Source organism: Rana temporaria, chromosome 2 (assembly GCF_905171775.1).
Source record: "Rana temporaria chromosome 2, aRanTem1.1, whole genome shotgun sequence".
NCBI classification, from domain to species: Eukaryota; Metazoa; Chordata; class Amphibia; order Anura; family Ranidae; genus Rana; species Rana temporaria.
In genome coordinates, this window is record NC_053490.1 from 157,761,192 (window position 1) to 157,778,823 (window position 17,632).

At 41.3% G+C, this 17,632-nt stretch overlaps 1 protein-coding gene across 4 annotated transcripts in view; it reads right to left on the reverse strand.

The window, feature by feature from the left end:
- Positions 1–17,632, reverse strand: part of DIAPH3 (diaphanous related formin 3) — an 844,467-nt gene that overhangs the window by 687,465 nt on the left and 139,370 nt on the right. For all 4 annotated transcript variants that reach the window (XM_040341346.1, XM_040341345.1, XM_040341344.1 and 1 more), the window contains one exon: positions 6,896–7,000. In XM_040341346.1, coding sequence (XP_040197280.1) covers positions 6,896–7,000 — 105 coding nt within the window. The remainder of the gene's footprint in view (positions 1–6,895; positions 7,001–17,632) is intronic.

A 17,632-nucleotide genomic window follows, 5' to 3' on the forward strand; every position in this document is an offset into this window, starting at 1 on the left:
GAACTCTTGCCATTTGGAAGCTCAACCAGCCAAAAGTAAAAGGCATATCACAAAACTGAGCACATTGCCTGGAACTAAACAAAAATACCTACATTTTGATATATAAATTGTGTATGGCAAGTAGATCTTGTGGGCGTGAGGGCAATTTGTTCCTTCTCTATGAAGATAATTTTTTTTAAAGCTCTGTGCTGTAGCGATGACATCATCCACTCTAACCAGCCCCATAGACACTCTGTTTAATTGCTAAAATTTCCTGAAAATAACACTAAACTTAAACAGGTTTTTCACAAAAACTGTAAAAGATATCAAACTGAAAAGATATAGCCGGATAGCTGAATATTTTGTGAACATTAATGTTTGTTTGGTGTCTGTAGGTGAAAGTATGAAGGAGCTGAAACTTTTGGTAGCGGGGAAGATTTTAAGGATTTGAAGCATGCTCTTATTGACTTCAATGTTAAAAAAAAAAGTTAAAGAAGTCCCATCATTAGCTGAAAGAGCTGAACATTTTAAAAGTTGAATGGTTTTAATAGCTGAAAGTATGCAGAAGTTATGCAGAGCCAAAAAACGTACGTAATAATTAAATTAAAAACTAGAAAATGCATTTCCTGCAGAAAATGTGTGGGAATGCTGAATAGCTGAATTGCTAAAGCCAACTGGCTGAATAGCCTGAATTGCTAAAGCCAACTGGATGAATAGCTTAAATCTGTAAGAAAAAGTTGAAGTGAGCAATCAGCATTCCCACTAATTAGCATCTTTTTAAAAGTAATAACCTTTGCAGGAGCCTAAAATTGCCCCATCAAATTTCTACCATCAAAAACTGCCATCAAATTTCTCCCATCATATTACACACCAAACTACCATCAAATTGCCCCCATCAAAAACAGCCCCCATCCTATTGTCCATTAAAAAACTGCCATCGAAATTGCCCCATCAAAAATTGCCCCCCATCCTATTGTCCATCAAAATTGCTTCCATCCTATTGCCCCATCAAAAAGTGCCCCCATCCTTTTGCCCCATCAAAAAGTGCCCCCCAAACTGCCCCCCCATCAAAAACCTGCCCCCTATCCAATTGCCCCATCAAAAACTGTCACATGCTCTTCATTGACTTCAATGTTAACAAAAGTGTCTGAAAGCCTTAATATTTTAAAAAGTTAAATAGTAGAAAACAATTTGAAGAAGTCCCATCATCAGCTGAAAGAGCTAGAACATTTTAAAAGTTGAATGGTTTTAATAGCTGAAAGTATGCAGAAGTTACGCAGAGCAAAAAAAACGTACGGAATAATAAAATTAGAATTAATAAGAATAAAAAAACTAAACAACAATACTGGGATTGCTATAGCGCTTCCCACTAATAATATACTGTGAATGCTATTGAGCATTCCCACTAAGAATAATAAAAAACGAATAAACAATACTGGGAATGCTATTCAGCATTCCATAATACTAAAAAACGAACAATACTGGGAATGCTATTTTAGCATTCCCACTAATTATAATAAAAATAATAAAAACGAACAACAATACTGGATTTTCTATAGAGCATTCCACTAATTTATTCCCTGTGTGAGAAAAAGTTGTATACTACACATTAGATAGAGATAGATAGAGATTATATATATAGCTGGGTTGCTGCTGTAACTGTCATGCGTTACTGCACCTATAAAAACAAAACCACAAAATGTAAAAAGTAAATGTGCAATGCTCCCTCTGTAGACAATGCTTTTCTATTGTTGAATGCCCCATGGCTGCCATCAGAGGAACCTATCAAACTGGGGCCAGAATGAAGGGGCAGCGAACTCCAACTTAGAAATGATCTCACCCAAGAAATCCAAGTATTTGAATCCCAAAACAAAATTTAAACACCCATCTCTAGTATAAAGCAAAAATTTAAACTATGCAAGACAAGAATTCAGCTTACTTCTTTTAGATCGTTTTGTCATATTACACCAACGGCAATAGAGCCAGGAAGCTCTTAGCTCAGCGCCTAAAAGGGATAAGGTATAAAACAAGCATCTCTTTCATCTTGCATCCAAAAACCAAAGACAAACCTCTTCCATCCAAAAGCGGTAGCAAACGCTTTTAGCGATTATTATTTCGAATCACTCTATAATCCCAATTCGGATATTGACACATCTCCGCCCACCCCAGAAAATTATCAATAATTTTCTCAATAACCTAAAAACTCCTGAAAACCGTACAACCCCCTAAATTCTCCTTTTACAAACACACGAAATTTCAAATGATAGATTTGCTACCCAACAACAACTCCCCTGGTCCAGATGGATTTACAGGAAAATATTATAAAACCTTCAAACACATCTTAGCCACTTATATGAAAACATCTACAACGCTGCTGCTCGCCTCTTCTGCCTTCCCTCCTGGGATGCTTAAAGCAATCATAGTGACTCTACCCAAGCCAGGGAATGACCCTGTCTCTCCCCAATATCATTATTATCTGTCCAATATCATTATTAAATAATGACTTAAAAATGTATGTTAAAGCCAATTGCCCAAGCCATCCAGGACCAATCCTGTTTCACTTAAAACCGACAAACTATTGATACCACTTGTAGACTCATTAACATTATTCACATTGCCAACCCAGGAAAAAACACAAATAAATTGAACATATTTGGCCCAAACACACTCTGCCTTTGGATTCCAGGGCTCATTTACTTGACCATAATGGCACTTTACACCCTACCATCTGCACAGGTGTTCACATCTGAGGCCTTATCTAACCCGTTTCTCATAACAAATGGCACATGACTTGAGGGTTGCACCCTTCTCACCGTTCATTTTTACCTACTGATGGAACCATTGGCAATTTACATACATTCTTACCCTAATATCTCTGGTTTTGGGGGTGAATAATACCATGCACACTATCAGCCTTTTCGTGGATGACATAATTTTGATGTTGACTGATGTTAGCGATCTCTGGCTTCATTACACCAGGGGTCGGCAATATCCGGGCGCCAGATCGCAATGCGACAAGAAATTGTGATCTGGCGCCCGCCGGTATTGAGGCCGCGGCTTTGCGGCCTACAAGGCCTTCGAAGCCGCGGCCTCAATTACCGGCTGCGGCAGGGGCGCACGAAGGCACAGGATCCTGTGTCTCTGTGTGCCCCCGCTGCGCGATCGCGGCGGCCGGTAATTTAGCTGCGGCTTTGCATCCTTGTGAAGGCCCAAGGTTGCTTCTGTGACCTGGCGCCATCTGGTGGTGGACGTTGGCATCACAAAAAGACTGCTTGTATTGGATGACCCTTTGGGTGTGCAATGCATTTTCAGAATAGTATTGGCTCACAGACTTCAGTAGTTTACAGCACTAGAATACAGCAAACATTTTTTTTTTGCATGACTAATGTTTTTAAACAAACAGTTTAAAAAATAGTTTTTGAGTAAAGAAAATATTAACGCCACAAATGCGGAAAAAATAAAATGTAATAAAAAAAAACAATTAAAATCTCCAAAGGCGACGTTGAAAAAATTCTACAGGTTGTATGTTTTGATTTACAGAGGAGGTCTAGGGCTAGAATTATTGCTCTCGCTCTACCGATCGCAGCGATACCTCACATGTGGTTTGAACAACGTTTACATATGCGGGCGCTACTCAGGTTTGCGTTCACTTCTGCGTGCGAGCTCTCGGCGGGACAGGCGCTTTTTCTGGCTCCTAACTTTTTTTAGCTGGCTCCTAGATTCCAAGCAAATTGTCAAACCCTGCATTACACAATGTATTAACTTTATTTTACAGGTTGTCCCACTGCAAAGTTAATGACTTCAAATCTCATATCCTAGACCTGGGTGTTCCCCAGTTCCATCAAAAATAAAACTGACCTCCTCTTTTCCCTATGTATGGAAACAAACAGGTATAAATACTTGGGTATCACTCTCACCTCTCAGACAAAAGACCTAGCCCGCAGTAAATTACCTTCTCTTTCTCACCCCCTAAAATCAAAACTTGTAAATCTGGAAAAAGTGAACTAACCTGGTCTGGTAGGTTAGCATAATTTAAAATGCTTACTGCTTCCCCAAATTCTCTATTTAGAACCCTTCTAATTCCTGTCCCCAAACCTTTTTTCTAAAAGCACAATCGTTACTCAACTGTTACCTCTGGCAAAGGGAGGAAAGCAAGGAGGGGCTTTCAGTATCTTTATCCTCACTAGAAACGCTGGAGGAATGGGGACATGTGGTAATCAATGATTATCAAAAAGCTGCAATTGTCACTCAACTAAAAAGGATGGTTCCCATCCAACAACAACACAGACCTAGAACGCTCCCATAGCAAACTGTTTTAGTAAAATCTCCCAAACTTCACTCTTACCCACTATTAAAGCAGCAATAGCAACAACTCTTGGACTTATTGTCTGAGCATACAAAGGGTACCATCTCCCATTCCCTATTCTCTATCACATTTAATATATGTCATCAAACAGAGGTATATCAACAGTAGAGGATCTCTTATTAGGGCCCATCTATTAAAACTTTCCGATTCCTACAAATTGAATATGCAAACCCAAACCAAGACTACTATAAGTACTTACAGGTTCAACACTTTCTACATAACAAAAAATACGACACTGGCACTACCATGGCGTATTGTACAGTTCCAATCCACTAAAAGAAAGGGCATATCCAATTCTACTCCATTCTCAATCAAACGGACACTTTTGTGAAAACGTTTCCATTTAAACAGTGGGAAACAGATTTTGGGGTGATTTATCTACCCTCCACTTGGCAAAAAGCCCTAACCATCACACATGCATCCACCAGAAGTGCCAACCTGTGGGAATTACTGTATTTATTGGCGTATAACACTCACTGTTTTACCCTGAAAAATAGGGGGTAAACTGTGCCTGCGTGTTATACGCCAGGAGGCTGTGGAAAAGTTTTTTCCTGAAACTTCCCTCTTAAATTTAGGGTGCGTGCTATACGCTGAAAATATGGTACTAACTCAGCAAATAGCTCAGAGATGGTATTTAACGGCCTCAGCGGATAGCTAAATTTGCTCCTCAATCTTCTCCAGGATGCTGGAGGACGTTGCAGGGAAGTGGGCTCATTGTTCCATACATTGTGGAAGCCCCTTTCTTGCCTCATTCAGGTGGGAAATATCAAGAGTAGTCAACCAAGTCTAGGGATTAATATTTTTCTATCCCCGGGATTGGCACTAGTTCACTAGGAATTTACACCATCCCTGATCAGCTGAGGACCATATTAGTACATATTCTCCCTAGCGACTCGACTGGACACTAAACAAACACTGAAAAGACAATAGTCCCCCTACAATAGCAAAGTGATTCAAACCATCCAAAAATACGCCACTTATGAAATAATGTTTCCTTTGGCGAATGGCAAATGGAACCATGGTTACACTGGTATAGGAGATCTAAATCCAAATAAACATCTCTAAATATCAGATAGAAACTAATTTAAGAGACATAAAACAACCCACCTTTCTTTCATATAAACCAAGGTTGACTTTACTAACCTGCTTCCCTTTGGACGGTCCCGCACGCACATATTTGCTCTATCAAAGCCAACAGCTGCACAAATGTGTTTACTATGTCTTTCTTTATTTTATAATTATTTTAGTTATTGAACCCTACTGTACTCTATATATAGATAAAAATGCATACTATACAGTGTACGAATGTATACGAAGAGCTTTTGAACACATAACTCTGCATATAGTATTGCATTCCAATAGGGAACGTGATGAGCCCAACTGCCCACAACACATTTTGTCCCAGAAAAGGTGTCGGGGCAGGAGGGGTATCTAAGTTTCATTACCACAAAAATAACACCCATTGTATGATGCAGTACATATGATCAAATTTTTTCTATATATTAAGTCTACTGTACAACAGAAGGTATCAATGCTTTTGTGTCCTGTGTTTTCTTGAAAAACGTAATAAAAAACTATTGAAAGTACATAGTTGTATGTGAAATTGAAATAACAAATGTCTAAATATGTAAATTAATCTCCTACAAGTGTCTCATATAAAATCCTATGCAAACGCCACATTAGTTATACCACAACAAACAATAAAATACACTCAACCACACAGTGTGATTAAAAAATTATAATTTGAGTAGAAATTGTATGCATTCCGGGTGTGATGACGTATGTGGCACTGCCCCTGATGCATTTCCTCAACATGCTCTGTCCCTATGAGGAAGTCACAAAGCATGTGGCGAAAACACGTCAGGGGCGGTGCCACGTGACGTCATCATGCTCAGAAGTTGAGCGACATACACCTAGTAGCATGGTTTTGAAAATCTGTTCTTACCTGCTCCTTAAAGACTGCACATATACCCAGGTGTCTGGGACAGCTTGTTTTGACCTTACCAGTGTGTAGGTCGACTGTTGAGGTAAGCGGCAGTGAAGACTGGAGGTGGACAAAACAGAGGTGGAGCACGTTTGCGTGTCATATGTTTGTGCACGTTGGATTATATACGTTACTCATGTCATTATTAATGCATTACATTTCTACTGAAATGGACTTTAATTGGCACTATGCATTTTATTATTTATGTTGTGGCATAATTAATGTGCATTACCATGGGGATTTTAGGAGATACTTAAGGCACTTATATGAGATTTATTTACATGGTCAGACATTTGTTATTTCAATTTCACATACAACTATGTACAGTGGTGTTGCGCTTTTACTTTTTTTTATTTTTTTTTATGTGCTGCATGTATGTTTTTGCTGTTTAAAACCAATTTGTATAAAAAAAGTCATGTTAATTAAATTAAATTAAATCCGATTTAAAAAAACAGTGAAAAAATAACACATTTTATTTCAACTGATTTGAACAAGTGATTTTTTTATTTCAATAAATAACATGAAAACCCAAAGATATCTTGCATACTTTCACAAAATATACTCACGGCTTGTGAAGCAGTGCTCATGTACTGCATGACCATCTCTTTTTTGATGGCCAAGTCTTTCTCCCTTAATGGCGCTTTTCGATCTTCGATTAAATTCATATCCTCCTAAAGACAGAAAACCATGAACAGCTAAATTGGTAGAAAACAAAAAAAAAAACTGACTTGTTATGCATAAAAATCACAGACATTCCTTTTGTGATATTTCACTTTTAAATAGGCCCGGATGTGCACAAGTGTGTGCCCTTCTGTTCTCTCTCAAAGGTCCTAAAAAAAACTCTTGCACTTGGAATACTCGAATTATTTAGTCATTCTAATTATGGAGAAAACCCAGCAAGAAGTGAGACCACCATTTTGCTTTGTAACACCAGTCCCAGAGTGATGAAAATGACAAGCCACAGCCACTGATTTTAACAGCAATCAAAATTCAAGGTGGTGCTGGCTTTCAAAGAACACTGAACAGTCAACTAATACATTGTAAGCAGAGTGGTTCTAAATGGAGCATGGAAACAGTCCTGTTTAGGATATACTGTATACACCCGTTAGGCTCTAGTCTTATGTCTCTTTAGATGGGTGATTGGGAGGGTGGCCGGTTGCTAAAGACAAGTAGCTGAGACCACGTTTTTTATCATCCCCCTAGCCCCCACGTCGGAAGTACGTTAATGCCCATCATATATTTGTAAGAATTTGCTAATTTTCCCTATAAACTGATAGCTAACTGGGAAAAAAAAATGTCTCCAGTTTTAACAAACCCATATGAATATTTTTTTTAAATATGTTCACAGATTGCACTGTATTTGTATATGTTATTTTATTTAGAAATACATTAGACAAAAGTTGTTACTACTTCTCATTCGATATCTATTATTTGTTTTGTATATATAAAAAACATACACACACACACACACACATTTATAAAGATATGACCAAAGATCAGCAGACATATAGCACAATACATCTAACAACATATTCGTATTACTCCTGCTAGAAACTAACCATGCTAACATACTGCTAGGAAAATGTCAACTGTAGCAGAAGGATGTTAAATTGTATTTGAAGGGTGGATTTCACTTTAATCTGCATGCACTGGCAATAAACTCAGAAAAAAAGATCTGAAATTCAAGGACAGAAAGCAGATTTTAGAAAAGGTCAATATATACGTGAGCATTTTGTATTCTGTTTTGTATCCCACAGACCTCCAGTCAGAGAATGTTTCTCAAAATCAAAACAAGTCCTGCTAATTTACCACGTTTGCTGAAATCAATATTTAATCCAAATTTATATCATACCCCTCAGAGAAATGATTACACCAACAATCTGAGTAGGCAACAGGCACATAGTTTGGCCTGATCTCTTAAAGGGAGGGGGAAGTATTAAAACAATGAAAATGTAAAAAGGAAGTCAATACACTAAACTGCCAAAAAGAAAAAAAAAAAAAAAAAAAAGGAAGTGGCTGAGAAATGAAAGGAATAAAAACACCATTGGGCTCTGGAACAAGAATAAGGACTCTTTCATACAGGCGGTCCGCCCCAACGGACTCCGCTTTAACTCAGAGGAGAATTGATCCCTCACTGTGCAGAAACTGACCCGTCAGAGCCCCACTCTCCTCTCCTCTTTGGGAATAACGGGTGAAAACAAACCGCCTGTCCCGTTTTCATCCGATCCCATCCAATCCGACCCTGCAGATGGATGGAAAACAGGGTCACCATCCATCTGGATCAGATATCAGCGGATGTCAGCACACATTTCACCACTGACATCCGCCACTTAATATAGGTGAATGGAGGCTCTCATCAGCTCTGCCTGAGAAACTGACAGGCGTACCTGATCAGAAAGCCTGCGTGAAAGGTAAGATCAGATCTGACCTTGATAGTGCTTATTGTCAGACATTGATCAAGATCCAATGCAGGTAGCAGAGGACCTAAGCAATTGGCCAAAGCCTTGTTGTTGACAGTTCACCATTGTAAAAAGGCCTTTTAAGCACAATGATAAAGAGCAAGATGAGGGTTTGCAAACCCGTTGCATGGTTACAACAGCTTGTATCAAATGATATTCTCTGAATCTTATTTGCTCAGTATTAGTGACTGAGAAGCAGGATTAAGAATTAGACACGACATCTGGAGAGCCTGGACTAGAAAATGAAATGACTGCCACCAGAAAGATTACCCCCAAGTATTAACTCACAAAAGAGGGGTTTGGATGTCTTCCAATTTGATCCTTTTCAGGAGATGTGGGATCAACTTGAGGGTAGGGAATACATACATCAAAAAGTACAAAGCCTACAGAATTACCAGGGCTTGTCCACAAGAAGGTATGCAGACCATTATTGAGTAAAGAGCCAATTCTCCCAAGTTCAGCTGCTAACAATTTAAAGTGTCTGCCATCTAGTTTTCCGCTACTGGAATAAGATATGTGTTGACATAAAGCTTGTAGGAGAAACTACAACATTCATCAGGAGGCAAGGAACCCAACACTCCTAAATGGCTGGATTCAGAAGATTCTTAACCACTTCCCGCCCAATGTACATATACACACTTCTTGGGCGAGAAGTGGCTATACCAGGTTAATGGCTGCAGCTATGATACCTGGTATCGGCTGGGATTGACTTTATAGTAAAAATGATCCAAGCAGCTCTACAGCCTCCAATCACTTTTTGCGGGGGCTTAGAAGGGCCCTCCACCTGCCACCCCAGCGCCAGTCCCGGACTCTCCCTTCCCACTGGGAGAAAGAGGAGCATATATACATTTGCCTCCTCTGTGGTGAATGAAGCCAGAAGGGACAAGTATTTCATCACTATCAATTTTGGTTCTTTGTTTACCTGACCGTTACCATCCAGGGAGACAGCCGATCAAACCAATCTGAGTTTGATTGCCTGCTTTTGAGGACAGGGGAGGGATCAAGGGTCTAAGAGACCTCAGATCTCTCAGTTAATGGTACCTGTCACTGCCCAAGCTATCAAAGTGGATGTAGTTAATCCCTTGTGATAGAAATAAAAAAAATATATGAAATTATAATATAATCAAATAAATAGAATTGAAAAAGATGTTTAAGCGCCCCTATCCCCACTTGCTCACCTGCAAATGTGCACATAGATAATGATACTTAAAGCAATATTAAAGTTTTGTTTTTTGTTTAAAAATAACAAACATGTTATACTTACCTGCTCTGTGCAGTGGTTTTGCACAGAGCAGTCTCGACCATTCTCTTCTCGGGTCCCTCCCTCTTGCCTCCACAGCAAACAGCTGTCTATGGGGGCACCTGAGCCAAGCCGCTGCTCTGTGTCCATTCAGACCCGGAGCAGCAGATCGGCCCTGCCCCCTCTCTCTCCTCATTGTTTACTGACTTTGATTGACAGCAGCAGGGGGCCAATGCTGCCATCTCAGCCAACAAGGAGGGAGAGGCTGGGACAGCCGAGTCGCTCGTGCAAAATCGCTGGATCGAGATGGGGCTCAGGTACAGACAAAACTTTGACTATACATTTAAGCTTGTTCTCCGGTGACCCAGAGTCCATTGCTCACCATACACATTTTAATTTGATTGTGTGATCTCCCTAGGGCTACTTTCACACCTATGCAGTTTGCCTTGAGAATTTCTGCAGTGCTTTTTGCGTTTTTAAAGACGTGTTTTCACTGCAATTTGCATTTCTGTTTTTTTTTTTTTTTTAAAGGCAAATTTGTTGCTGTGCAGATTTAAAACCGCAAATTGCGACAAAAGACGCAGTAACGCACAGCATGCTTTTCTGAAGCTTCTCCATCAAAGGCTATTGAACCAAAACAAAAAATAACAAATTAGCATTTAAAAAAGTCCCTGGCCCTTTCCAAAAATGCAGAGGCACAAAAAATGCTGATTGGCATTCTCAATTCCTTGGATATCTTTTTACATCCCTTTAATGTTTTATACAGTTCAACTACTTTTTCCCGCAGATCCTTTGACAATTATTTTGCTTTCCCCATGACTCAGAATCCAGAAACGTCAGTGCAGCACTGGATGACAGATGCAAGGGTCTGTCAGGAGTCCAGAAACTCGACTTTTTATACACACACTAATTACAAGCTGAATTGAGATGGGGCAAGCAAACAAGTAAACAGATCATAGGTGAGGATGGCTACCTTTAATAGCCATTCAAACCTGTTTGTGTCAACCTGTGTGCATGTTATCAGGCCAAAATTACTAGGGTATGTAAAACTTTGATCAGGGTCATTTGGGTAGATTCTGTTGCCATTATGATATAAAAAGAGTAAACAAAGTTGACTCATAATAAATGGCTTCAGCCAAACACTAACCATGAGTAAAATAAAAGTTTATTAGTTATCATTCATATTCTCTGAAAGATTGCCAAGAAATCACAAATTCTGCCAGGGTATGTAAACTTATGGGCACAATTTATATATATCTACTGCCTAGTCTCTGGCAGTTGGGTCCTGGATTTTGGTTCGTTTTTTTTTTTTTTTTTTCCAGGCCAGACTTAATATATCACTTTTTCCCCATCAACTGACAATTACCAGATGCAAATTGCTTATGATTTTAATATGACCTTATGTTGACCACATTTGAGCTAGCCTTGATTCTTCTAGATAAATTGCCTGTTGGAAACAAATACATTTATATAGTTTGATTTTTGCACCGCAAAGCATGTGGCTTGTACATAAATAATTCACATTAAGTGGTACATGAAATAAAACAGCAAGGTTTGCAAATAAAGCGCTTCTATAATAAAGTGCTTCAACTGCCCAGACTAGACAAGTTAGCAGGTTGCATTCCTCACTGTCAACTTTCAGCCATAAGCTTATTTTGTTCTCTATAAATTACAGTATGTTTTAAAACACTTGTCAATATGAATAATAATATTTTGCTTTAGCTTATTTAAAACATAGCCAACACTATGGCTTCTATTTATATGCTAATTTATACGCTAAAATACCCTGCAGAGGTGTCACATCTGAAGTCTACAGCAAGGGGAAAAATTTAGCCCTTACTTGTAACCATAGCACATAGTAACCATTTGTTAAAGACTGTCAGCAGCAAGTTTGAAATATTAGTCATGACTAACATAATATAACACTCTGCTACTTATAATCTGTCAAAATCATTAAAATAAATTAAAGTCATGTCACTCTGCAGATATATAATGGGATGTGGGCAACTCCAGAAAACAGGTCCAATATAATGATAGACATTGCTAAAACACTCTTCCGCTACAGATGCCATAGGTAATATAAGGCAGATTTGGGGGGGGAAAGAGACACCTCTAGATTTGCCTCATAAAAACACTAATTCTCAAACCTTCTGCACAAAGTCATTTGGAGTGATGAAACCAAAATTGTAATTTTTGGCAACAACCATAAACACTTCATTTGGAGAGGAGTCAACAAGGGCTTATGATCAAACGTACACCCTTCCTACTGTGAAACACGAAGGTGGATCGCTGATGTTTTTGGGAATGTGTGAGCTACAAAGGCACAGAAAATGTGGTCAAAATTGATAGCAAGATGAATGCAATATGTTATCAAAAAACATTGGAGGAACATTTGCATTCATCAGCCAGGAAGGTGCGTATGGGATGTACTTGGACATTTCAAAATGACAATGATCCAAAACACAAGACCAAGTCGACCTGTCATTGGCTACAGCAGAATAAAGGGAAGGTTCTGGAGTGGCCATCTCAGTCTCCTGACCTCAATATCAGTGAGCCACTCTGGGAGATCGCAAACATGCAGTTCATGCAAAACAGCCCAAGAATTTACAGGAACTGAGGCTTTGGCCAAGAGGAATAGGCAGCTTTACCATCTGAGAAGATAAAGAGCCTCATCCACAAATACCACAAAAGACTTCAAGCTGTCATTGATGTTAAAGGGTGCAATACACGGTATTAGGAATTGGGATATGTAAACTTTTGATCAAGGCAATTTGGGTAGTTTCTGTTGTCATTATGATTTAAAAAGAGTAAATACAGTTGATTGATAATAAATGGCTTCAGCCAAACACTAACCATGAGTGCAGGAAAAGTTTTGGTGTTATTCATATTCTCTGAAAAATGGCCAATAAATCTAATTCTGCCAAAGTAAACTTACGAGCACAACTGTATTTACCTTGACTTTTATGGACAGAAATTCAGTGGGAGCCTACACACGGTCGTAATTCACATCGAACATTTGGTGTCGGAATTTCCGATCGTGTGTGCCCAGCATCAAACCAAGGGAATCTCATTAATCGAACGCCTACTCCTCCAACTTGACCTACAATATAAATCAATATCTGTGAACCTTAACTTCACCATTCCTACTACTCTATGGCACTCAGAGGCTCAGAACCCCACTAAAATTTTCGAAATTAATCCTTGCATAAAACAGTTCATTAACTAAACCTCTGTTTTTAACGCACACAGTTAGACAGGTGAATTTGGTTGCTGATTGGTCGGTAAGTTTGAGCCAGGATAGTCTATGTTTTTGTATGTATATCCGTCCTTTCCAGCGCTCCTTATTGTATAGACCAGTCATAGGTAGGGGCAGTGTCAGAATCGTTTAAGGTAAGTACTCACCGAGACCGAGATGCCGAGGGTGGCTACCTTTGCGACTCTGTGCACCTCACCCTCTGGAGATGGAGACAGCGAGGAGGGGCACAAAGAGGCACCGGCTACTAGCAGCAGAAGATGATTTGACGGGAGTCACTGAAGCTGTGATTCGTAGACACCAAGGGAGCTGTAGCAGATGAGATGAAGATGCAGGTGCAAGACAGAGTCCACGGGTTTGGGAGCCCGATTGGATCAAAGCAGGAAGTCCAGGAAACAAGCCAAGTGGTCAGGGGTTCCAGAAGGTAGAGAGTCCAAATCAGCAAGCCAGTAGTCAAAGGAATGGAGACGGAAGCGGGTCCAGTAAACAAGCCAGGGGGTCAAAGCGCAGGAGAAGGCAAAGAGTAGTCAAGTCCAAATCCGGGTCAAAACAGGTCAAAATTCAGGTAATCTTCAAGGTTCTTCAGGTAAAGCTGACAACAAACCAGCAACCACCATGAGTGTGGTGCTGGTTTAAATAGGCCGGGTTGCGCCCCGATTGGTGGACGTACGTGCGGGTGCGCGCGCCCGCGCCGTAGCAGAGAACCACGCTGGAACGCAGAGGCGCGCATGCGCGTGCCCATGCGCGGCGCGCGGAAGCGCTAATCGGTTTCTGGGTCCCTGACAGTGCCCCCCCCCCGAGGGGCGGACTCCGGACGCCCAAACTGGACATCAATTCTGGATGGTTTTGATGAAAGGTTTGGATTAACCGCAGGGCATGTAAATTCTTTGATGGTTCCCATGAGTTATCCTCCAGAGGATATCCCTTCCATTTCACCAAATATTGAAGCTGTCTTCCTCTTTTTCTGCAACCTAGAATGGCCTCAACCTCGAACTCTAACTCCCCCTCAATCCCGACAGGTGTGGGTGGAGATTCTTCTCTGTCGGGGAAGGACTCAGGAATGACAGGTTTTAACAAGGAAACATGGAAAACAGGATGGATCTTGTACGAATTAGGTAAAGCCAACTCGAAAGCAATATCATTAATTTTCCGTTTGATTTTAAAAGGACCGACGAATCTCGGACCTAGCTTTCGAGAAGGCATGTGTAGCCTGAGATTTGCCGCTGATAACCAGACTTTCTCCCCAATTTCAAAATTCGGGCTGTCCTTCTTTCCCCTATCAAAAAAATTTTTGTAGTCCTCCTGAGCCTGATGCATTGTTTCCTGTAGTTTCTTGAAATGTTGTTGAACAGAGGCTATGAGTTCTTGAACAGCTGGAACTGAAGTTTCTGAAAATGAATTTGGTAAGAATGAAGGATGAAACCCGAAGTTGGACCAAAAAGGAGTCTGATTGGTTGTGGTATGGATGGAATTATTGTACGCAAACTCTGCGGATGGGAGTAATGAGGACCAGTCATCTTGAGAAGCTGAACAGAAACAGTGGAGATATTGCTCCAGGGTCTGGTTTGTTCTTTCTGTTTGACCATTGCTCTGTGGGTGATAAGCTGATGAGAGGCACACTTTGATATCAAGGGTTTTACAGAGTTCTCTCCAGAATTTGGACGTGAATTGTACGCCTCTGTCAGAGACGATACTTTTGGGAGTTCCATGAAGCCGAACCACTTCCTTAAAAAAAACTTTGGCTGTTTCTGCGGCTGATGGAGTGCCTACCATGGGCAAGAAGTGTGCCATTTTTGAAAGGCGGTCAACGACAACAAAAATGGAGGTAAAACCCCCGGACGGGGGAAGATCCACAATGAAATCCATAGAGATTTCAGACCACGGCCGTTCAGGAATGGGCAAAGGCTTGAGTAGCCCCCAACTCTTCATAATTGGTCCTTTGTTACGTTGACAGCAAGTACAAGCAGATACATAGGCTTTGCAATCCTGTCTCCATCTTGGCCACCAGAATGTGCGGGAAACCAGTTCTGCGGTTTTTCGTGCTCCGAAGTGACCCGCCAGTTTGTGATCATGGAATGTACTGAGAATTAGGTGCCGGGTTTCCAAAGGAACAAAAATTTTATTTTGGGACCAGAGCAGTTCGTCCCGTCTTTCAAGAGGGGGTGTCCCCTGGTTGGGGTAATCCCGGGATGCGGTCTTCAGAGAGGTCAAGAGATCCGCTTGAGGAAGAAACAGAAAATTGTGTGAAGACAGGATGGTGCCAGGCTCTGATGTCACAGGATCTTCCAAGAACATTCTGGAGAGGGCATCTGCTTTCACATTCTTGGAACCAGGCCTGTAAGATATGAGAAAGTTAAATCGGGTGAAGAAAAGAGCCCAACGGGCCTGCCTGGGCCGCAGACGTTTAGCTGATCGCAGATACTCTAGATTTTTGTGATCTGTGAAGATCATAATAGAATAGAATGAACTGCCCCTTCCAGCAAGTATCTCCACTTTTTGAGGGCGAACTTAATCGCCAACAACTCTCTGTCACCGACGTCGTAGTTTCTCTCTGGTGGGTTTAGTTTTCGAGAAGCAAAGGCCACGGGATGCAGAAGGGCCTTAGGTCCTTGCCTTTGAGATAGAATGGCCCCGACAGCTGTTTCGGAGGCGTCAACCTCGAGTATGAAGGGTAGTGCCGGATCAGGGTGACATAGAACAGGTGCAGAGGTAAAAGTTAGCTTGAGCTTGGAGAAAGCTCCCTGGGCTTCCTGTGACCAGACAAAACGGTTACCTTGATGGGTGAGTTTAGTGATGGGTGCCACTATGGAGGAGAATCCTATGATAAAACGTCTATAAAAGTTGGCAAAACCAATAAAGCGTTGCACCCCCTTTTTGTCTTTGGGAACTGGCCAGTCTTGAATGGCTTGAACCTTTTGTGGATCCATGGCAACCCCAGAAGTAGAGACGATGAAACCGAGGAACTGTACTGTACTCTTCTCAAACTCACATTTCTCGGCCTTCAGGTATAACTTATGACGTCTAAGAATGGTGAGGACTGTTTTGACATGTTCCCGATGAAGGTCAGTGGAGGATGAAAAAATAAGAATATCGTCCAAATAGACTACTAAAAAAACATCCAAGTGTTTCCGAAATATGTCGTTGACAAGATGTTGGAAGGTAGCTGGGGCATTGCAGAGACGGAATGGCATAACGAGGTACTCAAAGTGGCCAAATCTGGATCTAAAACCGGTCTTCCACTCATCCCCAGGTCTAATTCGGATGAGATTGTAGGCACCCCGGAGATCCAACTTGGAGAAGATTTTAGCTGAACGAAACCGTTGAAAGAGCTCAGGGATGAGGGGTAGCGGGTATCTGTTCTTAACAGTGATCTTATTCAACTCTCTGTAGTCTATACAGGTTCGGAGGGAACAGTCTTTTTTCTCTACGAAGAAGATTCCTGCCCCCGCAGGGGAAGAAGAGGGACGAATAAACTGTTTTTCAAGGTTCTCGTCAATGTAGGTTTTGAGAGCCTTTAATTCAGTCTCTGATAGAGGAAAAATACGGCCAAAAGGAATTGCTGCACCGGGTAACAAATCAATAGGGCAATCATAAGGCCTATGAGGAGGTAGGCGGTCAGCCTGTTTCTTGTCGAACACATCTATAAATTCTAGGTATGCCGGAGGGACGTGTTGGAGGTTTTCTGATGAGGCGGTGGCAGTGGAACAGGTGGTGGTAACCGGTGTAAAGCAGTTGCGGGAACAGTAGGATGATACGAAATTGACCTCCTTGCTACCCCAATTGATATGAGGTTGATGAGTTTGTAGCCAGGGGAGGCCAAGAATAATAGGGAATACTGGGGACGGAATTAAGTCCAGCTGTAGAAATTCTTGGTGTCCGGAATCGGTGATGGCAGGAATGGGGTCAGTCTGTTGAGTAACTAGTCCTGATCGGGGAAACGAACCATCTGCCAGTCGTACTTGTAAGTACTGTTCTTTTAGCCGAAGGGGAAAACGTAGCTTCAGGGCAAGGTTAGAGTCCATGAAGTTGCTACAAGCACCGGAATCAATGATCGCGGGCAGTCGAGTTACCCCTCCTGGTAGCTGTAGGGAGACAAAGAGAGTGAGATAAGACTGAGGGGCACTGACCATACGGTAATTAGGAGCAAACTTGGGTGCACACTTACTGGGTCTCACTGGACAGGTGCTAAGGAAGTGGCCGGAAGCTCCACAATACAGGCACAGGTTGGCTAGACGCCTGCGCTGCCTTTCTTCGGAAGTAAGAGGAGGGCGAACTAGTCCAAGTTGCATAGGTTCTGGATCTGACACCGAGTTGGAAGAGGAAGCGGGAGGAGGAGGATGCATTGGAGCAG